This window comes from Athene cunicularia (genome assembly GCF_003259725.1).
Source record: "Athene cunicularia isolate RWA chromosome 6 unlocalized genomic scaffold, athCun1 chr6_part1, whole genome shotgun sequence".
Taxonomy (NCBI): Eukaryota; Metazoa; Chordata; class Aves; order Strigiformes; family Strigidae; genus Athene; species Athene cunicularia.
In genome coordinates this window covers 2,611,480-2,637,267 of record NW_020799105.1, presented here as the reverse complement: position 1 = coordinate 2,637,267, position 25,788 = coordinate 2,611,480, and the positions used below count along the sequence as shown (strand labels likewise).

Sequence of the window (25,788 nt, the reverse complement as noted above, 5' to 3'; positions counted from 1 at the left end):
ACTTGATAGTTAGGATGGAAGGAATGCAGCCTTAAGCCTCTACACAACTTCTGCTTTGTCAGCAGTATGATGAAAATGTAGTTTGTGGTACAGAATTAGTTTCTTTTTAGGTAAGTGAAATACATTTGTTTGAGATTGTGATGCATTCCTTTGTCTTGGAAAAATTTTAATCTTTACAATGAGTCTATGTGGTCATCCTGTAACTTGCAAGGGAAAACAAAACCTTTTATTTGGTTTCTATTTATTTGTTTTCTGACCATGAATTCTGTTTTTTTTTTTTCCTAACTATATTTCAACTTAATGATAATGCTGTTAATTCTTACTCTGTAAACACCAACATAAAATCTTTGTGTAAGGTCTGTCTGTCTCTTCAGAAATCTGTAATCTTGCATGTGGAAAAAATATTTTTAGCAAGAGTACTTACAAGTTTTGTGAGAAGAAAGTGTGCTGTAAAATGCCTGAGTGTCTGATTACCTTCGTCAAACATTTAATGTGTAGTTTACTGTGTGTCACTGGCTGTTTAAATAGAAATGTTTCTAAAAACACAATATATGCATCTTTATCTGTTCTGGTTTTTTAAAGCTTGGTAAGGCTTTTCAGATTATTTTTTTTGTATGAAAATTAAAGGTTGTGACTGTGATAGAAACTTGTTGGACTGTTAGAATTGGAAGAAAGTTTAGTTCTAAATATCTATCATATGGTGAAACTGTTGATTTGTAAAATTGCAGACTTGAGACTGCTTCATTTTGCTTAATTCACTTTAAGATAAAAACAGCTTAACCTGTCTTTCTAGAAGCATGTCATACTGAAGACAAAATGATTTACATGAAGTCTTCATTTTATTTGAGTATGCTTTATTAAATATTATTTTAGAACAGTATGTTGATTTTTTTTTTTTTTTTTTTTTTTTAATATGGAACCTAATCTTTACTTGGAGTGTATATAAACATATAAAAGCAGTTACTGAAAATGAATAAGGGTCTTAATTTGCTTGTTATACCTTCCTGCCTTTTCCAGGACTGATAATTCTTGCCAAACTTGTTGAATTTGGGCTTGTTTGTTTGTTTTCATTTCCTCCTTCTTGTATTCTGTGAGGTTGACTGGATTGTGAGTGCAGGGTTGTACCTGAGGGAAAGAGTAATTGACTTCTGTATCAGTCTTCTATATTTGCTGTAAACTAAATTTTGGACAAGTAGACTCCAGCTTAAGTTGATCCAGAAATAAACCAGAGAGAGCAGGCTTTCTTTGTATAAGATTGCATTCTGGGTTTGTTTCACTTCATGTCCATTTGTGGTGATACACAACTATTGTTCCTGTCATGAGGATTATATTATTTGCATTTGGGTGAGTCTCTATATGCCCTCTGTCAGTTCAGCCTGCATTGCTGTTGTGGTTTTGACAGTGCAAGCTCTGAAGCTACACTGTTGTAGCTGCCTCTCTCAATGCAGTCCCGTTTCTCTTTTAAACTTCAGCAGCTTCTCTATACAAGAAGTTTTTCTTTACTTCCATGATTTGAGCTCTCACAAAGCTTAGAATCTTCATGTGCTTTCTATTTCTATTCACTTAAGCTGCAGTGCCAAAAAGTATTAGTATTTCTTTGGCATATCTAACACAGAGTTCAATATTACTGGAATGGAGTACTGCAGTATTTGATACTTGTTTTCTGTATGTTTGAAGCAATATTTTGATTCACACCTCTTCACAAAGTTTATCTCATCAGTCTCATATTTTTGCTTACTGTATTGCAAATTCCGTGCTGGAGGCCTAGCAGCAGTTGGAGGAAGAAAATGCATGTGACAATATTAGGATAAACCTTTCCAGCTGGTGAGTGAACTTACCAGAAAAGGTGCCTTGCTGGACCTCTGCTTTGTGAACAGAGAAGGACTGGTGGATGATGTGGTAGCTGGGGGCTGACTAGGGCACAGCGATCATGAAATAATAGAGTTCTCTAAGAAGAGAGAAGCCAGGAGAGGAGGCAGCAGAACTGACATCCTGGACTTCCAGAGGGCTGACTTTGACTTGTTAAGGCACCTGCTGGACAGGATCCCTTGGGAGATCCCTAGGGGTCCAGGAAGGCTGGACATTCTTTAAGAAGGAAGTGTTAATGGCACAGGAGCAGGCAGTCTCCAGGTGCTGTAAGAGAAGCCAGTGCCAGAGAAGGCTACCCTGGCTGAACAGGGAGCCTTGTCTGCAACTCAGGAAGAAAAGGAGAGTTTACAGCCTTTGGAAGAAGGGGCTAGCCACTCATAGTTATTACAAAGATGCTGTGAGGCTATGCAGGGCAGAAATCAGGAGGTGTAAAGCCCAGCTAGAAATTATTCTGGCTTCACCAATCAAGGGTAACAAGAAATGTTTCTATAAGTACTTCAACAACAAAAGAAAGACCAGGGAGAGCCTCCATCCCCTGCTAGATGCAGGAGGAAACATGGTAACAAGTGATGAGGAAAAGGCTGAGGTGCTTAATGCCTTCTTTGCCTCAGCCTTTAGTAACATGACTAGTTGTATTGATGGAATCCAGCCTCCTCAGCCAGAAGACAGAGACTGGGAGAACGACCCCCCTGCATTCCAGGAGAAGACAGTCAGTGACCTACTGCATCACACAGACACACACAGATCTATGGGACCCGATGGGATACACCCGAGGGTGCTGAAGGAGCTGGCTGGGGTGCTCGCCAAGCTGCTTTCCAGCATTTACCAGCAGTCCTGGCTGAGCAGGGAGGTCCTGACTAACTGGAAATTGGCCAGTGTGACGCCCATCTATAAGAAGGGTCGGAAGGATGATCCAGGAAATTACAGGCCTGTCAGCTTGACTTCGGTGCCCAGGAAACTGATTGAGCAGCTCATCCTAAACACCATCATGCAACACATGAGGGACAACCAGATGCTCAGGCCCAGTCAGCATGGGTTTATGAAAGGCAGGTCCTGCTTCACAAACTTGATCTACAACAGGGCGACCTGCTTATAGGGTGAGGGAAAGGCTGTGGATGTTGACTTTAGTAAGGCCTTTGACACCATTTCCTACAGCATTCCCCTGGCAAAACTGGCTACTCACAGCTTGGAAGGGCACATGCTTTGCTGGCTAAAAAACCATTGGTTGGCCGGGCCTAAAGAGTTGTGGTGAACAGAGTTAAATCCAGTTGGCGGCCGGTCACGAGTGGTGTCCCCCAGGGCTCGGTTTTGGGGCCACTCCTGTTTAATACCTTTATTGATGATCTAGATGAGGGGATCGAGTGCACCCTCAGTCAGTTTGCAGATGACACCAAGTTGGGTGAAGTGTTGATCTGCTCGAGGGTAGGGAGGCTCTGCAGAGAGACCTGGACAGGCTGGAGCCATGGGCTGAGGCCAACTGTAGGAGTTTCAATCAGGCCAAATGCTGGGGGCTGTCCTTGGGCCACAACAACCCCCAGCAGTGCTACAGGCTTGGGGAGGAGTGACTGGAGAGCTGCCAGTCAGAGAGGGACCTGGGGGTGTTGACAGCCGGCTGAACAGGAGCCAGCAGTGTGCAAAGGTGCCAAGGCAATGGCATCCTTGCTCGTGTCAGCAATAGTGTGGCCAGCAGGGACAGGGAAGGGATCTTGCCCCTGTACTTGGCACTGGTGAGGCCGCACCTCAATTCCTGTGTTCAGTTTTGGGCCCCTCACTACAAAAAAGACATAGAGTTACTTGAACATGTCCAGAGAAGGGCAGCGAAGCTGGTGCAGGGTCTGGAGCACAGGTCATACGGGGAGCGGCTGAGGGAAGTGGGGGGGTTTAGTCTGGAGAAGAGGAGGCTGAGGGGAGACCTCATCGCCCTCTACAGCTATCTGAGAGGAGGTTGCAGAGAGCTGGGGATGAGTCTCTTGAACCTATTAGTAAGCAACTGGACAAGAGGTAATGGCCTCAAGCTGCGCTAGGGAAGGTTTAGACTGGCTATTAGGAAGCATTTCTTTACAGAACAGTTTGTTGAGTGTTGGAATGGGCTGCCCAGGGAGATGGTGGAGTCCCCATCCCTGGAGGTGTTCAAGAGTGGGGTTGACAGCACTGAGAGATATGGTGTATTTGGGAACTGTCAGTGTTAGGTTAATGTTTGGACTATATGATCTTCAAGGGTTTTTTCCAACCTAGATGATTCTGTGAACTGTGCTGGCTAAGTATGTTAATGATTCATTTACAACACAGTAACAACTGGATTCAATGCTGAGAAGCTAAGTCCTTGATAGCCTTTTGTTATTTATCTTGAGGGTGTTTCTGGTCCAATTGATTGTAGCAGTTTCTTCCCTTCAGAATTCCTTTTTTTTTTGGTTTGGTTTCCTTGTGATTTTTGCTAGAGAGAGGAAACGTGTTTTAATGGTGCTGGGATTCTATGTGGGCTACATTTGTCTTTTGGTTTGGGTGTGTAGGTTGGGGGGTTTTTCATTTGTGGGAATGTCAGTGCTGACTTTTTGACCTTTTTATCATTTATTGTGCTCAACTTTTAATGGTGCGCTTTTTTTTTTTTTTCCCATTAGCTTGAACCTAACCCCTGATTTCCTTCTAGGATGCATAGCTCAGGTTTTTTTGTGAGGAGACCATGATAGAGAAAGACAATTCAAGTCTGGCAATGGAAGAAACAAACAGAATTTATCTTGAGGAGTTGTATTCTAGTGTAGGAAAAGTGGGTCTTTAAAATGTCCTTGTTTGCTCATTTCCCCAAACCTGGTATCTGTTGTGGTTTTGTTTTTTTTTTCTCTTGTTCCATTCAAACAGGTGGGTAAATCTTCAAGTCCTGATTTGCAGAAGCAGCAGAGTACCAGCAGTAGCAGAACTTGTGTAACAGCTAATGCATTACACTAGGGAAGGCAAGTTTCCCAGGGATGAGAGGAACAAAAAATTTCCAAATACTGGGAAAATAACCTGTAAATGAAAAGCAGTTAGGAAGCAAGACATAACTTTTATTGACTAAACATTGGAGCAATTGATAAAGGAGGTCAGGACTATTGCCAATATTTATAAATTGGTAACAGAGAGAGATTCACTTCTTCGCTCAAAGTCAGGTTAGTGGCAATATTCATTAGCCTATGTTGCTTTTCAGTAGGAAAAGGCTCAGCAAAGGCCTGTGAACAAGATTTGGTGGGGTGGAGTGTACCTTGGCTGTTTACAGCTTTGAAGAACTTTTTTGAAGATCTGGAACTACAGCCTATTTGACCTCAGTTCTAGTCCTTTTCTTCTTTGCTGCAGATTCCTACAATCATTTGTCCACATGCAACCATTTAGGGGCACTTGTGTCCAAAGCTGTATCAGTGAAATATTCTAGGCTAGAAGTGGATGAGGAGTAAGGACAGGTGTCCTTGAAGGTGTTTGTTAAACCCAGATCACGTAATGATGCTGTATGCACTTTCATTGAGAAGTAAAGGGATGGTGATGGGGCAGTGAATAGAGAAAAAAAGGACAGCTAGCTTTGTAAAGTGCATTCTTCAATGCTTTCCAGTTTGCACTTGTTTCAAAAGATCTGCATCTCTCTGTGGAAATGTGGAACATCTTCATTGCTTAGGGCTCAGTCATGCAGAAGTGGTAAGCATTGTGGATTGAGTCCAGAGAATTACTTAAGGCACAGAAGCTGTCCCACAAGCACTGGCACATAACATAAAACTATTGATGAGAATTCAGACAGTGGATTTGTTTATTATTGCCAGCAGTTTTGAGACAGTTTTGAAACAAGCTGAAAAAAACTGCATTGTGTGACACCTAGGTTAGTCTGCAGGCACAGTTTAAGGAGAGTGTGAAGAGTATAAATAGATTTTTATTTTTTTTTTCCTGATCTTTAGTGCAATTTTGTTCTCCCTACAATGATCAGCTAGTTATTTCCAACTTCTTCATGGCTCCAGTACTTTGAAACCTCTGTCTTCTGATAGTGGCAAAAGGTTATTTTTGATGGAGAATAAGATTTCTTTTAGTCAATTTGGGGCCTAGTTTTCTCACTAGTGTCCATTGCTATATCTTGGGTTTTTGCAGGGTCTTCAGGAGTCAGGGTTCAGCTTTCCATGACTAGTTCCAGTTTGAACAGTGAGGTCGTCTTCTAGTTCCATTTTTCATACTGGCTTTTTGGTGCTTTGGTATATTAAGAAGGCTTGGAAGTGTTGCTATGCTAAAAGTTTGATTTCATAACTCTTATCTCTGGTTCTTGCTATAGTATTTCTAGGCTTTCTGCTTTATCAACAGAGTAAATTACTCCTCTGTGTACTGAACCTGAAAACAATGACTTTTTGTGCATCATCATGTTTATTCATTCATTTAAAAAAAAAATAAAATCAAGTTGAACAAAAATTGAGAGTAGTAATGGGCTAACATGTGGCCTCGCATTTGGGGCTGATAGATGATAGTAGCATTTGAGAAAAATGTTATCCCTGTTTTGAAGATCAGTAACTTTTTAAAAATAGAAAATGGGTTAAAATTAAATGATGGAATAGAGTAAAAAAGCTGCTTGAGGTTTTTACAGTGGCTCTGAAAAAGTATTTTATTGGTAAAGGAAGAGCCTTGGAAAAGGTGGCACATTATTCAAGGGTTTTCATTTTTTGGTAGGAAGCTGGAATGAGGCGAATGAAGCCATTACAGTATGGAAATGGTGTTGTTTCTTCTTTTAAGAATACTTGAATGCAGGAATAATGGAAAGGCACACAGTTTTCTTCATTGTGATGAATTCAGACAGTTTCTTTGCTGTATAGTGTTAGCTTGTTTTAAGTAGCTGTATAGACTTGCCTTGTAGTAACAGGCTGAGGTGAGGGATAACTGTTTTAAAACTCTGTATTCAACTGGAATAAAGACACAGACCTTGAACTGAGAAAATTTGTGTTCTTTTATACTAATTCATAAATTAACTTCTAGAAAACAAAGCAGACTGGGGGGGGGGGAAGAAGAGGTAAGATAGATGCTATAATGGAGCAAATTGTTAGGAGAGATCAGAGGAAGTACACTTACATGTATGGCATGTAAATTCTGGTATGCTTGTGGAACTGCTGGGAACCACTTCTGATAGCAGTGTGCTGTTTAGAGCTAGGCCTAAGCTGCAGTGGGTTTTAAGTGGTTGGATCTACTTCTTTAGTATGTGTTTGTATAGAATTGGTAGTCTAAATCCCTTAATCTGGTCATGGGAAATAATACATAGCCCAGAAAGTATTACTTTGGAAAAACTACTTGAAGAAAACCGGGGGAATTTTTTAAAATGTGTAAGTACTTCAATCAGATGTGGGTATGAAGTAGAAATAACATTTGGAAAACAAGGGTGTCTGGAATGATGCGCTCTCTCTGTAAACCCCTTACACTGTTCTTTTCCAAAGTCTGCTGTTGAGATGTTTTAAGAGTTTGCTGTAACAAATACTGAAATATATCTGAAATACAATCAAGGCATAAACATGCTTTTTAAAAAAAGTTGTTTATTGTTTTACTTTGCTATACTCTGTAGACAGAATTGAGGTGGTGATGAAGTGAGACCATATACTTTTTTTAAAAAAAATAATTTTAACCAAGAGCATTTTGGCATTCCCTTTCTCACAGTTTTCAAAACTGTATTCTTATGCTGAGGGTGTGGCAAACAACAGAGGATGAGAGTGAGACGCTGAGGGTGAAGAGGAACAAGAATATTTTTCTAATAAGCTTTATTGGAATAATGTATTCAGACTACACTTACAAAGTCAACACCATAAATTTAAGGATCTGTGTAAAACAGGCCTGTGTCATTTATTACCTGTGGTGGCCAGTATTGAATCACTCTGTGTTGGTTTGGTTTTTTGGGTATTATTTTTACTGCTGACTGACTTGATTTGTGTAGCCCAATATAGAACACTGTGTCGACCTTCTGGTTGTTTTTACTGGTGTGTTGTCCTGGTTTCATCTAGGATGTGTTTACAGATGTATTGTGTCCAAAGGAAACGTTGAATTACCTGCCTTTTTTTTTTTTTTTTCTTTAAGAGGGAGCTGAAAGTGTCTATGGGAGCTGTGAATTTGTGAAGGAGCCTGAATACTGCTTCTTATTTTATGTTCTTTTCTTGATGACTGATTATGTTGTTGACCTGAAGACATAGGTTTGGTCTCTCCTAAATAACTAATAAGAAACATTGTGTCAAGCTGAGATTTAGATGAAGGGGGAATAAAGATGGATTTTGAATCAAGCTTTGTTGATTTAAGATTATTCCAAGAAAATCAGCCTCTTGGGATTTCTTGGCATCATTTTTATATAGCTTTAAGACACTGCGTTTATCAGAACTGCAAAAGAAAGAGGGCATGTCACTTCAGATACAGAAGCTAAGACTGTTTTAACTGAAGAGCCATCTTTATTTCAGATAGCATTGAAAACAGCTAAAAGATGAGGCCAAACATGGTAACAAAACAAATGTTTGTTGGACAAAGCTGTCTTTATAGGGCATTAGTGAACAGAAGAAGCCATCTGCTGAAGACTGGTGGCTGAAAACAGATTTTAATTAAGTAGAGAATCTTTAGTGATCAGGAATTTCATCAGAACTTCACTGCGGAGTGTCGTTCTGTTGCAGCAAGTCAGTGGACAAAGCGGATATTTTGTAGCCTGTCACCCTGTTGTTGAGGCACAGTGAGACGTCTCACCTCAATGTGATAACCTGGTAGCTTTCTTAACAGGTACCTTTTTTCTCCAGTGCCAATAATTTTATCAGGCAGTTCTACCTACTTGTAAAGAATTATATTTTTTTTTACTTGTTTACTGCTCTTTTTGAGCAATGGTAGATAGTTAGCAAATTGCCATGTCTTGGGCTTAGCTTTCTGAAATGTGCTTTAATAGATGGATTTTTGTGTTCAGTACTTGGTAAGTAATATCCACTCTTTTTATCATGCAATTCCTGTATCTGCTGGCTAACCAAGTATCACCATGAGATTCCCTAATAACCTTCTTCATCTGTTGTTCTTTCTTCTAAATCTTACTTCATTAGTTCCTTGTTCTACAATATGCTTTAGTAGAGCAAATGAAGAGCAATGACATTTTGCTGTTCACGTAAGACAAACTCAGTTTGCGTCTTCTGTTGTGTCTTACAGAGTATGTGTGTCATGACCGCTTACCTGAGCAAATACAGTATTTGCAGTGACTTCCTACATGTGCCTTTTGACTTCTCAGTACTGACTCTCCATTTTGCTTTTGTTCATGTCCTTTAGTACTACTACACTGTCTTTTGTAGGGATGAATAAAACAATGATAGAAAAAGCTCTTGGGCTTTGGAACTTGGTTACTGCTCTAAAACTGTTAAAACCGTCCCTGATACAATTTTGGTCCAGGGCATCTGTCACTTCCCAAGTGTGATAACAATTTTCCTGAGCCATGAGTCTGAGAGCGTTATGTTAACAGCCAGGTTAACACTCTAGCTGAAAGTCAGAGCTTAATGGTATGTATGCCATCTGTCTGTGCTGGTTGGCCTCAGTGCCATTTAAAGGTTCTGGGGATATTCAGTTTACTTGTTATATTAGGCATAGCCTCCTAGATCCGTCTTCCTGTCTTGTCAACTGAGTCTTGTAGGAGTATGTAGAGCCTATAAGAAGGCAAACAGGTAGTATTTTCTCATCAGCATGTATGATATAAATTTAACAATTGTATTTATATGCTGTCAAAACTAAACACCTTAAAGAAAATTCATTCAACAATTACAGTTGTATAAGAAATTTCCCATTCAGTGTCATTTACTTAATAATTTTAAAATATGAATTTAAATGACTAAAAAGTTGCTTATAAAATCAAGAACAGTCCAGCCTTGTTAATGAACTAAACTACTTAACCTGCTGACAAATTTGTTCATCAAATTGCTAGTCAGGACCAATGCCCTCTGTGCATGCAAGTCTTGCTTTTAAGGGTACTTCAGTTCCTTTTCTCTTGCTTATGCTTTCACTCTGTAAGTACTTTGTACACAGAACCTCCGTTCAAGGGGTTTACTGTCAACTGGCACAGGTAAAATAAGTGTTAGCCAATTAATTCACTCAGAGTGCCTTCTTTTGTTGGTCTGACTGTAATGCAGTCATCTTTACCTTTCCTTCCCTTCATGAAGGGCATTTGTTTAGTTCTAACCTCTTCTCTGAAGCTTTCTGTAAAGGAACTAAAGGTTTTGGGCCCCCTGTGTTGAGTTTACTTGAGGATGTGGAGAGGAATGAGAGCTGGCATTATTTCTTGTAACAATAATGAGAGAATCTTTGGCTTACTCTGTTCATCACAAAGAAAGCTTTTCTTTAACCAGACAAAGAAAAAAAGAGAATGTAGCAGGTTGTTCACTGATCTAAGCATCTCAAGTTACAGCTAGTCTTTCTTTTTTTTTTTTTTTTTTATAGTGTTTGTGTGGATCTTGGCATTGGGGTCCTTTGAAGCTGCCTCAAAAGTGCTTTCAAAGAGGGTACTAACACCTATTTAAGGTCCTCTATCTTTGACCTTCCTCCCATTGACATAGATAAGAACAGTTCAGAGGCACACAGAATAGTTATGGAAAAAACGGTAACACGAATTAGTTTTAGGAATCTTGAGTCTTAATAAGCTCAGACTTTCACCTTACCTATTTCTGTCTTCCACTCACGGTCGTGTCTGTTGAACTTTGAATGCTGAGCTGACCTAACTGCATTGAGCTGCTCTGTCTGAATACTCAGCTGTTTTGATTTTTACAACTACCCTTTTGAACCTGTCTTCACAACTTGTTCATATAATTTCAAAACAAAGTATTTGATGTTTTATAAGACAAAAGAAAGTTTCTTAGGATAACTTGAAATGCTGATTTGAGGGACATCTTCACTTTAGATACTGGTTCTAGCATTTTCTGTCCTTTCAGATCTCTGGTTTGATACAGAACACTGCATGGAAACTTACAAGTTCTTCCTTTCCATATTAAGGGACTTATTTTACTTGGTTATGTTTCAAACAAAACAAAGTTTAATGGAAAAGTGCTCAATTTCATCTGCCCAAGTCTGGTAATTCATTTGGGGGGGCTGGCCTTTAAAGAAACTGAGAACTAAGAACATGAAAGGGCAAATAGTTCACTGCTTGCTTCTTTTGTTCTGGATAGAATCTCATTAATATGTTTTCTTCTGATGCAAATATTAACAAAATATAAATAGGAATTGAACAGTGCTGATTACATAAGGGCAATCTTTTGACCACGAACTATTGCTTACAGCTTTCAGAAAGGCTCCATTTTATGACTGGGGACTCTCAGAGGTAGATATCAAGCTGCTTCCAACTTCTGGCAGTAGTTTGATTTTATTGCAGCTCCCTTGTCTGCTCAGGGTTTTCAGCAGTGTGTTGGCATCTTTAAAGTGTGTATATGGAAAGCTTTCATAAGTAACTTGATTCTGTCTTCTGTAAGAGAGTTGCTTCAGTGATGTTGGGATACTGTTGCTATGTGTGGAAGCATATGTAAACATTTATATGTGTGGTTGTGATGTGCATGCATAAATATGAACCTGAGATTGACAGGTGTAAGTTATACAATGAGGAAAAGATGGCATTCTGAAATCCAGAATTCTAGCATAACATTAATTTCTCGTTTTGCTGCTGTAGTGTATATGTTTCTAAATGGACTTCTGCTGTAAAGGTTACATTCATTCTAAAACTGAGGGAAGATCAGTAGACTAAAATCTGTTCTTATGATCCAAGCAACCTGCTCCTATTTGACTCCCATTTTCATGACATCAGTACATTGTTCCTATCCCTTTGCTACCTGCCAGCAGCTCAGGTCAGTGGTGGTATTTTTGATCTGACTTCATTGGCAGATAAACTAGATCAGGGGACTTCATTGCTGACTTCTTAAGTGTGTGACATGATGGGGTGAATAACCAATATCATCCAAATGCTTAATTGCATGTGTTGCTCTAATTTGCAATGCAGTTAATATGTACAGCTGGTGCAGAGGTGCACCATGCATTCAAGGTCCAAATGTTCCTGTTTGTTATGTAATTGATCTGGATCAAGTGATTAGTTGAAATACCTGTGAATTTGTCATCTGTTATTTAAATAGCTGCAAGTTTAGAGGGCATATTAATGCTAAATATACTTCCTGATAGGAAAATAATGTTTAAAATGGGCAGAAATGCATCTACAGTATTAATATAAAACCCACAAGTGTTGAAACTTCCCCAGCCTTTGTCTAGATACAAGATCATAGAAGTGCTCTCCAAGATGAGTCCTAAATACGAGGAGAAAATATTTGCCTCTCTGTGAAGATTCTTATAACTGTTTAACTTGACACTTCATGAAGACTGATACTTGTTTAAAGTATTTTTTCATTTTTTCATAACAGTAGAAAAACATACAAATGCAGTATGACCTTTGCTGTAAACTTGGTACACTGTAAAATATGATACCAATATTTGTGTTAGTTTCTTGTACTAAGCAATATTCGGACTAAATGGTAGGAAATGGAACAAGATACTACATTTTAGAGCTGTGCATTTTAGAACTGTGTGATAGCGGTTAAGGAGAAATTAGTTTGTGTACAATTAATTTGGTTCCTAATTCAGCATGAGCATTTTGGAGAACAGCATAGGAGGAGAGAGCATGTTGATGGATCCTTAATTCAGAAGGCGATAGAACTATGTTTGGTAACCGGAAGACAGCAGATGAAGTTGCTTGTCAAGTCTTGAAGTGAGATAAACTTGTGTTCAGTTTCTTACTTAACAAACATGTGCATGACTGAGATAGGCAAACCTGGCAGTTTAGTGGAACAGCTGGCCCAGAATGGGGTGTCCTGAGGGTCCAGAGAGCCCACACAACCACAGTGGTGGGGTGTCACAGGCACCAGTTGGAATGACCACACTGGCACATCACAAACTGACTCAGACAGAACTTCTAGGGGAATAAGTAGCCATCCAAGTCTTGGGCTTCTTGGAGAGTGGGGTTTGCAAGAGACAATGTGATTGGGGTGGGCAGGGGAAGGGGGCCCTCTCACACTGCATTTGAAATCTCATTATTCCAGTTTTTTAAGTCCTGAAGACAAAAATGAGGAATTGAAAGACTGTGCTCTGTCAGAGCTGTAACCTCAGTCAGAAGACTGGACGGCTGCAATAGATGGATTAACAGTCTCCTCAGGAAGAACAGGCAGAGAAGCAGAGGAGAGGACATTGTACTCTTCACAAAGGAATGACTTGGAAGCATGGAGCTCCACTACAGGGTGGGTGATAAGCCTGTGTCATGGTTTAAACCTGGCCATCAGCCAAACACCATGCAGGCGCCCACTCACCCTCAAGTCACACACCTCGGAATCAGAGGCTAGGGCAGCAGCAATCATAAATACTGTGGTAGGCGTTTGTTACAGACAGCCTGTTCAAAAAGGGAAGAGGATGAACCTTCCAAGCAACTGGATGACATCTGCTAGTGGAAGGCCCTTGTTCTCAAGGACTACCTTAAACGTTCTGATGGAAAGTATACAAGTAGTCCCACAGATATCTGCACGGTGTTTGGGACAATATTTTGTCACACGTTTTGGAAGGACTGGCTAGGGCAAATGCTTTGCTGGATCTGCTACTTGCAAGTAAAGAGGAATTGATCAGGCAAGCAGTAGTGGCAGCCCAGGCTGTTGCAGCCATGAGATAGCAGGGTTTCAGATCCTGAGGGAAGTAAGGAAGGCAACTAGCAGACTAAGGCCTGGAATTTTACCTAGTCTAGAGAACTGGTGAGTGATGTCCTGTGAGAGGCTGCTGTGAAGGGCAAAGGAGCATGGGACATGTTGATCTCCAGAGACAGTTTCCTCAAACTGCAGAAATTACTTATTCTGGTGTCATGAAAATAGCAGACAGTAAGCCTGTTAGACTGCAGGAAGAACTCCTGACCTGAGCAAAAACAAAGTCTACAGAAGGTACTGGTATTACATGTGCAGGAACGGAATTAAGCCAGAGTTTGGTTGGAGTTGAAACTGAGTGATCAGGAGAGCTTACAAGTATGTGGACAGTCAAAGGAAGAGTAAGCAGTATATGGCCCTGCTGTGGAATGGAGTTGGCATTGTCTGACAACATGAGGGTGTGGTGGGAATCTCAGAAGGGATCTGAGGTACTCCATACTGTCTTTGCCTTGATTTTCACTGACAGGGCCTGTTCTCTGGTGTGGCAGAACTTAAGGAGCAGAGAGATGCTAGAGATTGTAAAGGAAGATAAAGTTACAGAGTACTTAAGTAAAATGAACATATGCAGACTCATATGACCAGGTGAAATTCATCCAAGGGAACTGGCTGACATGATTGCAGGACCTCTGCATATCATCTTTGAGAAGTCATGCCAGCTGGGGGACATCCTCAGTAACTGAAAGGTGGCAAATGTTACATACATCTTCAAAAAAGGCAAGGAAGAGTGGACAGCTACAGCCATGAGTGAAATAAATGTATTTGTATCATCATGGTATTACAATGATGGAGGTTTGACTTAGTATAAGTCACATAACAAATGGTAAGGTGCTTCTGGATCTGTATAAATTCTGTCTACAGGTATTTCTACATATACTGTCTTCTGAAACTTCTGCTGTTAGCATTAGATAAGTTCATGGTAGGATAACTTACTTTGGAAGTAAACTTTAGGAAGTTTGGAAGTAAATTGCTGTCAGCAGGCTGTCATTTTAGGCACTGTGTTGCATAGGTGCATTTTGAACTGGACTTGATGTGGTACTCGACACTGGCAACTTGTCTTCAAGCCTGTTTATAGGATCAGTGATGTATTACTATTGTGAGTATAGCTGAACAGGTCTGGAAAGATAAAATGAAGTTTAGTTGTGCATTGACAGCAAGTCTGTGTAGCTGTTCAGATTAATTTGATTGCAGTAACTGTAGTGCATGGCTGTAGAGCAAGCATGTCCCTTAGAATGGCAGCAGTGCTTCTATCTTTGTTGTCTGTCTTGTCCCTGATTCACAGGCAGTAAAGCCATTTACAACTCAGCTGCTGAATACCAGTACATGCAGATGACATGTCTCATAGGCAAACTGAAGCTGGTGACAGTTTACCTTATTATGACAGTCTGTAGCAGCTCAGGAGCTATTTCATGACTCTGTGAGAGCTGACAACCTGATAGTTGTTCTAAGCTGTGTCATATTTGTGAGTTGAAACCTGTTTTTAAAGTGGGTTTACTATGTAGGCAAGGCTTAAGCAAGTTTGAACCGTTTAAGTTTGCTTTTGTGTTTTACTGTGAGCTGAATTACAGTAATTACATTACAAAGAGAGACTTTATGTTGGAAGCCAGTGTTAATAGATTTGAATTCAGTTCACATGACTTATTCTATACCCTGATTCTCAGTCACTATTTATTACAAGTATACCATCTGAATTTCTCGATTTAAAAATGATTTGGAGATGTGATAATATAGTGTCATCTGTTTTGGGAGTATGTTAATACATAAGCAATAAATTAATGTTTTTGCAATGATAGTTCTCTGGAATTTTGATTCTTTCTGCTTTAAAAGGTGGAGAGGGTTTTTTTTCCGTGTAAATTAAGTTTAAAAGTCACAACAGACATTTTCCTCTTTGAAGCAAGGTACCATGATGCAGTTTTACTAGGAAGCATGAAATGCGATAGCCTAAAACGCTCGAGAGAAAGCTGTCTTGATGAAACCCTGCTAATAGCATAACGATTTCTTATTTGCCAAATCCACTTTTGTTCAAAGTCCAGTAGGTTATAGTGGCAGAGTTACTGCTAAAAGACTCCTTGGAGTTATTCTAAATAGGCACCTCTGCTGCGTTGCATTTTCTGCACTGTTCTTGTGCTCTCTGTGTTACATTTATTAATTCTGTGAATGTGGAGGGATGCAATAGCATGTAAACATTTCTCTGTAATAAGTGTTTGCAGTGCAGCAAAGCTGTGCTTGTTTTCTTGCATTAAGCTACCAACAGTGTGATTCTGGTTTTGAAAGAAAGACTGGATTTGGCTGCAGCTTTGCTTTAAGTTAAAAGCCAATCTAATCTGCAGATAATTTTTTTTAAAAGTGAAGGTTAAATTTGAATTTCAAAATTTGAATGAAGAGTGTTGTTCTCTGGAACAGCTAGGATGATTCAAGACAAGGACTCTGGAATACTCTGATAGTACACATCCTCATTTTAAGACGTTTGTAATTTTGGGTTTTTTTGTAAACTGAGTACTGTCTCAGTTACAAGAACATAGCAGACTTTCTTCACTAGTATTTGTAACTTTCTTATTCAGAGAGATTAATGTTATTGATTTCTTAGAAGGTGGTATTGAACATGACTTTTTTAAGTAAGATCAGAACTGTGTTTTGTCTCCCATGTATTATGTGATTGATACATAAAACTGTTTCCAAGGTCACAGACTCTCAGATAAATTTATTTTCAATTTTTCAGTGTAAACTATTATTTCCAGCTTTTTGTAGCAAACAAAAAAAAACATCCTAGCCAAAATGTGGGACTCAGAAATCCCTACCCTCGGGATCCATTTTGAAGACTCTGTTTGTCTTATTTTTAAACTGCATAAGTGCAAAACAAATACGTGGATTTGTTGGTAGTAGCATAGGAGAAAAAAGCTGCAATTTGTAAGTACTTGTTGAGGTACAAAATGAGGTTCTGTACTCTTATTTCCCATTCAGGCACATTTTTACTGATTCTGTTTATTTCTACTGAAGACTATGTGATGCAATGAGATGAAAGATATTTTCAGAACAATAGTTAAACATCATACATGGATCCTGTTGAGTGTGAATTGCCTCATGTTTGTGTCACTGTTCTCAAAGAACCTGACTACCTGTAAGCAGTGAAGTTCAGGGAGTAGAGGAATTGTTAGATCAGCACAGTGTCTATTATGTGTGGTGAGGCTGATCTGTGAGATGTTCCGTTAAAGGAGTACATGCTTAGTAGAATGCAGGAAATAATAGTAGAGATTCAGCTGGTAGCATCTTCTGGAGTAGATTGCATTAAAACTGCCTCAGGAGGCTCCCAGTGGATTGTATTCTGACTGTGTTGGATTTTTAATAAAATATATAATTGTATTGCTCACTGGAGATTGCAAGTGATGTTGTGATACTTTCATAAAAAGAGGAGTAATACACTTACTTTACAAACCAAATACAGCCTTCTATTTCTTCTTCTTAAAACCTACTCTGTTACAATTCTTTATTTTCCAAAGTGTGGATGCTAATCAACCAACTATTGCTTACTCTTTGCATTGAATATAAAATACAACATTTCTAGGATTGTCCCACGATATAATTTTTTTTAAAAAAAATAGAAACAGTAAATATGATTACATTAAAAATACTTGTTCGAAACCTTGATATTAGCTAGGAAACCACTAAGTGTTCATTCAATCCTGTGAAATATGGTTGTGTGTAACTGAGCCATAGTGTGGCCATGCTCTCTTGTGTGCATGTGAAGAAGTGTACTTTAGACACCTACATCCAGGTTGCAAATGGGCTGGAGGGAACAGAGGACAAGATGGGATTTTGCATTTATGGTTTACTTGAATCAATTACTTAGCTTACTCGAAAACCTAATGGCTCTATAATGACTGTGGCCAATCTTAAACACACTCAAAGAAATGGAACTTTTTAGCTAGATTTTTTTTTTTTTTTTGACCATTCATCAGAAGTTAAAAGATAAATTGGTATGTTCATTGCTGTAGAATATCAAGCATGTATAGAGAGCACACAGATTGCAGGAGTCCTTAAAGAATATCTTAAATCTTCTTTTGACTTCTGTCAGTTGTAGTGTGTTCACTTGGTCTTTCTCGGTGTACCAGTTCAATTGTCAAGTGTCTTTGCTGCTTATTCCTGTGCCAGTGGCCTCTATGTAATCTGCATCTCTTGTCGTTTTACACACTTGAGGGCTAGCCTGCCTTTGCTACATGTTAAAAAGCTAAGGAACAAGTATGTGTTTTTTCATTAGATAATAAAATTCAATTCAGCTGTCTCAAGCTAAATTGTATCCACCTTATTTAAAACGTTGGAGTGATTTATGTTTAAATATTAGAAAGCTAAGGTAGTGAAGTTTGAAAATGTGTATGGCAGGGTAAGAAGGATATGTCTTGGGGATTTAGAGATAAGAGAGACTTAGTAATGAAATAGCTGCTTATGGCAGTTTGTAACTTGAAGTATGCATAAAACTGCTTTCATGCCATAGAACTGAAAAGGGGCTGGTGTGATCCCGATTTTTAGAAGATATTCAGGATAGAGCTAGGGGAGATACAAGTCAGTTCACCTCATGTCCATACCAGCCATATTAGTGGACATAACAATAAAGACTAGTGAAAATGTAGGTAAATGCAGTGAATGGAGGAGGAAGATGGACTCTGTGATGCTTGCAAAAGACAGTGATACTTGCCAAATCATATCAAGTTCTTTAAGAATACTAAAAGGTGTGGGAATGATAGACATCTGGTACATTCTATTTCTTAGGATAGAGCCAGACTAATTCTGTTTGCATGTGAGTTTCACAAGATGGTTGCCTGTCCCTTGGATTTTTTTTTGTTGGCCACTGTCAGAACAGGGTACTATCATGTTAGACCTCTGATCTCACACTGTTTGATTTGTTTAAAGAGACAGAACTGAGCATAACAAAATCAGTAATTAAGTATCTGAAGGTTTCTGGAGATTGACATTGATGTATTAAAGTTACTGTTTTCATGTAAGCATGTCTCGAACTCTGCTGTAGCTGTTTTCGGTGTTACACACTAGTCATGCTCTAGATTGAAATTACAAGATACTGCTCAAGTTAATTTCTTTAAATGTTTGTTTTAATGTCTGACTATCTCCTAATTTTGTGTTGAAGGCATAAAATATATGTATCTTACATTAAGTCTCCCTTTCTCCAATTGAATTTCTTCTAATTGTATCAAATCCTGAATAAGATAAAACCTTAGAGGTTTTGGGGAGATTTCAGATGACAGAAATCAAAGGCTGTAAGTCACATCTGGCATGTTGCTTCACTATGAAGTCTGGAGATAAGGCAAGAAATAAGTCGTTAATGGTATTTTAACCATTTAATTCTGTGATACTATCATCCATATGTCTAGAAGATAAGATAGACAACTCTTTGTTCATCTAGGTTAGGTTTTACTTTTTGGTGTGGGGTTTTGTGTGTGTGTAACATACAGTCTGACTTGTTTACTCTTAGGGAGTGGGTGGGGAGGAGCTATATTTTGTCCTCTGAATGTTGCTAATGTTGATAGTCTCATATCAGGGTTTATAGTTTAAGAAAGTTCTCTCAGGTTTCCACTTCAAGGCTATCCATTATTAAGATTAGGCAGATACAATGACACTGAGGGTATCTCTTTAACAGGGGCATATTGTACTCATTTCAGATGCTTCAGGATAGATACACGAACTACCAAGATCAGTGTTTTTTATTTACCTGCAACTTAAATCAATTATTTGACGTCTCTTTGGTAAGTTTAATTTAATAGATGTCATTCAAATCGCAGAATCTGTTAAGAGAAAATTTCCATTCAGTGCTCACTACATGTAACTGAGACTGTTACCTTTTATTTATATTTTTGATGCTATAAAATGTGAGTATCTTGGATAAGCATAGATTATATTGTAGAATGGCGGAAGATTACTGACAAATGTTACTGCCATGCAGGTGAAGTTTCACTGCTTTAATGTAGAGTAAAAATATGTGAAAATGACTGCTAAGAACTAGTTAGAACTAGAAGTTCCCATCCATTGGAAGGATCTGATGAGCAAGGATATACTAGTTAAACACTAAAGCTACTTGTGGTTGCCTAACTAATGATTTCAAACTCATGATAGTAATTTCTTATTAAACCTCATTAAGATGTTTACCAAGAAACTATAGTTACAGCCCTGTTATGTATAAGGAAAATGGAAGTGGAGGAAGAAGGCTCTTGTCAAAGTAATTTTAAAGTATACTGAAGTACAAGAATGAAATTCAGGTCTTGCAAACAGCCTGCAAACACTATTAGTGCCCGGGTTTTCTGGAACGTGAATTTTGGTAGGTTAAACTTAAAGTTACTTGAAGCAACTGTAAATTCTCCTCATGGATTTGTTTTAAAAATCTAGGTTATTCTCCCTCTCTTTTCCTCTGTTGAGACTTCTATTACTATTTGTACTGCTGCAGTTTGGCATGTGTTTCTATTGGCAATGATGTCTTAGTATACAACTTGTCTTTATATGTTGTAAACAAGCTGATCCAAAATTCTTTCTTGGTACAAGTGGATCTTTGTCTCTAAAATTATGCAGAATAAGCTATACACTATAGGTCTCCTGTTGTGCAGTTGGAACTAACACACTTTATCTTCCAACTATTCAGGATACAGTGTGGGTTTGAATGTGAAGTTTGGCTTTTTCTGTCATCAACAGCTACATACAATACTAAGATGTATCATGTAGTTATTAACAAATTTAATAAGCTGCAACTTGAAATGTCAAAACACCTTCCTTTTCTTAAGTTTTAAGGTAGTGTGTCTTCTGTAAAAAAGAATAAATTTACTTGCTGTGTTTCCCATGGTGCCATGCAGATGTAGGCAGGCTTTATGTAGGTGTTTGTGTGCTATGTAGAAGTAGGCAGATGTGGGATGGTATTCCTCCTCAATCTCTGGCATTTTATCATAAATCATACTAGTAGATATGATGGGTATGCTACTTATTTCAGTACCTATGTTGTTACTGATCACTTAGAATGTAGTAGGATGTCTGTTTTTCTGTGTAAACATTTTTATGCAAACTGGAGGTTAGAGTATGATGACCAGTGCATATGTGTTTTCCAAATTCTGTTGTGGACCTTTTGTATTGCTCCCAAAGAAGGAAGACCATTGTTTTAGGCTGAGTAAATATGCATGTGTGTATGTACGCGTGCATTTTGTATTTTTATATACATATAAAAATAGATGTGTGTGTGTGTACAGTTTGTATATGGTAGAGCATACTTGAAAATAATGGAACAGCCACTGCTTCAAAGCTGGATGTTAATATGTTCTTAATTTACAACTAACTTGATTAGGAGAAACTTTGTGAAGTCAGGAGGATTTGTTTAGCAAATGTGACATGGCTGTACTAGATAAGTTTTAAAGCAATCTGTGAAAAATAAGAGGAAGGGTTCCAACTTGAAAGACAAAAAAAAAAGTATTTAAGAATACTGGAAGACAAAAGAACTGTATGTGTTAGTGGATTCCAAATGACTTTGGAAGTAAGGTAATTCCATAAGTGCGATGTCCATGCTTACAGTGTGGAAGAAGCATTTTATAAGCCTGATGTTTAAGGCCTGTGTTTTGGTAGTGTTTGTAAAGGCACAGTGCAGGATATGTATTATGCAGGGGTGAATTACTTTGAAAGGATACATTTTATCAATTGTTTATTTTTTCTTTATCTGGAATTAATTTTAATAGTGACAAATACCACACTGCTCTTTTCTCTAAGCAAGTGTGTTCTCCTTTAAATTGTAGAAGCTTCTTAAAGCTGAAAGGAGTTAAAAATGACTTACAACATACATGGAATATAAATCAAAGGTGGTGTATTGCATAATAGCTGATGAGTTACTGTCTTGTGTGAATGTTCTTAAACATGAATTAAGGGAGATTATTTTTGAATTATTTCTCATAAGTAATTCTAGCAGTTCAACTTGTAAATTATATGTCACCCCTGAAATACAACAGTTTAATCAAAAACTTATGTCACCCCAGGCTTCTTGAAGAAAAATGACTTAGCTGATATTACCCATGACATTTCCTGTTGAGATTCTTATGAAAATTCTTGGCTTCAGTGATGTAACTCAGGTGTAAAAGTTTCTTAACAGGCCAGGCAGTTGTAGTTCTAGATGAGATCATATATGATGACACATGTTCTGAAACATGTTGGCTTTTTCTCTCCTCTTATGATCAGAAGGGGGGTTTAGGTTAACATTTAATTTTCATAAGATCTGAGCCTTTTACGAAGATTAAATCTTTTTCTATGTCACTATAATGATGAAAACCAATCTCTTGTTGATAGGAATTATTTAACTGTAAGAGTTACAATAATGTAATCAGTCATGCTGATCTTTCTGTTAGTACCAACTTTCTTAAGGGGCAGTTAAAATTCTTTATTTTGGTTATCTCAATAAGGTATTCTGTTTCTTTTCATTCTAGGCTATTTACTTTCTAGAAGAGAGGGTCAAGCAGGATCCCCTGAAAAACCATTGTCTGATCTGGGTCGTCTCTCATACTTGGCTTACTGGAAAAGTGTCATATTAGAATATCTTAACTGCCACCATGAAAAACAAATCAGCATCAAAGGAATGAGTCGAGCTACTGGAATGTGTCCACATGATATTGCCACAACCCTGCAGCAACATAGAATGATAGATAAAAGAGAAGATAGGTCAGTGAATCTTGTAAAATATTTTTAAAATACCAAGACAAAACATTCACATTCTCTACTTAAAAAATAGGTTTTTGATGTGAAAAATACCTGTGTCAAATTTTGACCTGAAAATGAATGATGACCACCTTACTGAAGAAATCATTACAGCTGGGTCTTGCTAATGGGGTCGTATCTAAAAAGTTTTTCTCCCTAAACAAATGGTGGTGTTTTGGATCCTCTTTGATATTAATGGTTACTAGAAGGGTGTGGCCAGCTTGAAACATTTTCAGTGAAGAAGATTCACTATCATCTTCTGTAAGTACGATTCCCAACTGTTGCTTTGCAAATATTTTGCTTTGAATACTGGTGAGAGAAAAACTTGCGTTTGTGGGTGGGTGGCAGTCTGTCTCTCCACACCCCCTTTTTTCAGTCCTTACTGCATTCACACAAGCCATGGGATCAGATCACCTCTATATGAAGTCCTCCTTCCCAAGGTACTACTGAGAATACAAGTTTCTATTTAATGATATGATCAATGTTGAGTTAGCACACTGGGAAGATGAGTTCTGTTTTGTGATTATCTTCCTCCTTAATCATTTTGATTGATATTTTAGACCTTGAGTGTTTTTTCTTGTTTGGGCTCTTTTTTTTTTTGTAAAATGCCTTTAAATGACTTTCAGTGGTATTTGTGTTTCTGAAGAGCTGCATAACTCTTTCTGGATATTCTAATCATAGAAACTTTATAATTAAGCAAAACTGCTTTAGAAACAGTGGGTTGCCAAAAAATAAAATGAAGATTGGGAATATCTCAGCCTCAATAACTTATGTTCACCACCGCTAGTATTCAAAACTAAGTTTTGAACTGATAAGAATGCAAGTCTTCAAAAAGGAGAGTAGCTTACTTGATGGTGTTATGAGAGAAGTAAGAGGAGTACTATCATTGCATTGAAACTGTAGCTTTCTGTGGTGCTTATTTATGGACAACCTGATGGGACAAATGCATTTTAAGGCAGAATCAAATAGGTGTTCATCACTTACATGCAGCCTTTGCCCTGTCACAAATTATTACAGGCCCTGAATACTGACAGCCAATTAGAAAATAACGTTTTATCTGTAGAATTCAAAATACTTTATGAACAAGGTCAGTTAGTCTTTTTTCACAGGTAGTAAAGCTTAGATAGGGGTGTGAATTGACCTGGCTAGAGGTATCCAGAAGGTCAGTGGCTGAGCCAGGAAGAGAAATCACGTATTTGAAATCCCTGCCAGACACTTATCTTGACAGTTGGGTATGGCTTCTTGTGATTTCCTAAACTTTGTTAATTTTTCTTACACATAGTGAAGTAGAAGTTCGTCACAGTTCTGTGAAAAGGGTTCAACTGGATCTGTTTGTTGGGGTTTTTTTAAACATCCTTATAGTTAAAAGCCATGTTATCACTTAACCTACCTGATTTTTTACAGCCTTTGAAATCCTTGCTAAAAAAACCAAAACAAAACAAAAACAAAAAAAAAAACCAACATATTTTTCATTGTTTAGAATTGTATAGTCCTTTGGGGAGCAGGTCTTTGGAAAGGGACCTGGGTTCCTGGTGAGTAACAAGCTCAATATGAGTGAACAGTGTGCTGCTGTGGCAAAGAAAGCCAACAGGATGCCTGGTTGCATCAGTAAAGGCATCACCAGCAGAGATGATGAAGTCATTATCGCACTCTACTCAGCGCTTATCAGGTCACACCTGGAACACTGTGTTCAGTTTTGTTTCCCACTGTACAAAAAAGATGTGGACAGGCTGGAGAGGGCCCAGAGGAGGGCCACAAAGTTGATCAAAGGACAGGGAAGCCTGCCATGTGAGGAAAGGCTGGGAGATTTAGGTTTGTTCAGTCTTGAGAAGAGTGGGCTTAGGGGAGACCTTATCACCATGATCCACCATTTAAAGGGTGGCTACAAAGTTGAAGACTCCATTTTTACAAGGAGGCACATGGAAAAGACAAGGGGTAATGGGTGCAAGTTACTCCTGGGGAGATTCTGATGGGACACAAGGGAAGTTTTTCAGAATGAGAACAATCAACCATTGGAATAATCTCCCCAGGGAACTTGTGCATTCCCCAACACTGGACACTTTTAAGATACAGCTGGATGGGGTGCTGGCCCATCTTGTCTAGACTGTGTTTTTGCCAAGAAATGTTGGACCAGATGATTCTTGAGGTCCCTTCCAACCTGGTATTCTGTGATTTGTAACAGGAGACTTTGGGTTATGTGCTAGTATATTAACACACTGTGTAATAACAGAGTTATTGTTAGTTTTTACCTATTTTCGATATGCTACTTCATTTCGTAGTAATTAGAAAATTGTTTTCTACTGCATCAGCATAGGGCTAAGTTACACTTTTATGTTTCATTAGAAAACTTGTGTTTCTAACTTGCTCTCTTGTCCAGTTAGTTGCCTAACCGTCTTCAGTTGTAATATTAATGACTTTCTCTCTCTAATTGATGATCCACAATGTTTTTCTATTTATGCTTCTGTGTTATATTAAACATGGAAATTGTTCTGGCAGTGACTGAAGGGCTAACATTTAACACTTGCATGGATTTCAAGTAATCAACTATAAAACGTTTACTTCAGTCTCTGTTGCTCTAGTGACATTTAATATTGAGCTTTCACTTCATAAACTGTTTTTTCCTCACTTCCTCTTAGTAAACAGTAGTAGTGCCAGCTGATATTTTCAGTTTGATGTATCCATTTATTTACTCATCTGTTTTCACAGGTTATTGTGCAAAAGGATTTAAACTGTAGGAAAGCTGTTTTAGAATATTGCTTTCTAAAATAAATTAATGTTTATTGGATTGTAGATTTGTAATTATTAGAAGGGAAAAGCTGATTTCAAGTCATATGGAGAAACTGAAAGCGAATCCACGTATCAATGAAGTAGATCCTGAAAGCTTGAGATGGACTCCTTTGTTAGCTTCTAATGCTGCAGTTTCTGAAGAAGAGAGAGAAGCAGAAAAGGAGGTAATAGCAAAAACTTCTTATTCTGGATTCCCCTTGCTTTGAATTTCATCACTCTGAATATTCAACATTAGGCTGTCTTAAATAGAATAGTTTTTACTTTGACTGCTGCTTAATGATAGAGGATACTGGTATTACTGTAATGCACAATTTTTGGAAGCTGTGCAAGACGTGGTAACTTTGGGGGGGTGAATATGAAACTTTAAAACATGAATCACTTGTCATGGAACTGTATTTATCACTCTTGAGGTAGTCGAAGAGCATGTAATCAGATCAAATTTGGTGCAGAGCTCAGGGGCTGCAGTGTCAATCGATTCTTTGTGTTATGAACTTGCTCAAAGTGATCCATGTCAGTGGGCATGTAATGTAGTGCTAAAGGACTTAAATCAATTCGCTGCATCATTAATAGTGCTAAATATCCCATGAAATGCAATCTTCTTTGGTTTGTTATCCTAACTGTTGTAAAGGAGCTACTAGATGATTCAGCTGAAATGTTGTTGCTAGGTTAGCCAGCAGTGCTAATCAGGGTTGACTTATTATAACTCTTTAGCTGAACGTAA

The 25,788-nt window shown here is 38.3% G+C and overlaps 1 protein-coding gene across 1 annotated transcript in view; it reads left to right on the top strand.

Moving 5' to 3' along the window:
- Positions 1–25,788, top strand: part of KAT6B (lysine acetyltransferase 6B) — a 116,746-nt gene that overhangs the window by 83,296 nt on the left and 7,662 nt on the right. The window contains exons 14-15 of the mRNA XM_026851465.1: positions 22,013–22,244; positions 25,072–25,231. Coding sequence (XP_026707266.1) covers positions 22,013–22,244; positions 25,072–25,231 — 392 coding nt within the window. The remainder of the gene's footprint in view (positions 1–22,012; positions 22,245–25,071; positions 25,232–25,788) is intronic.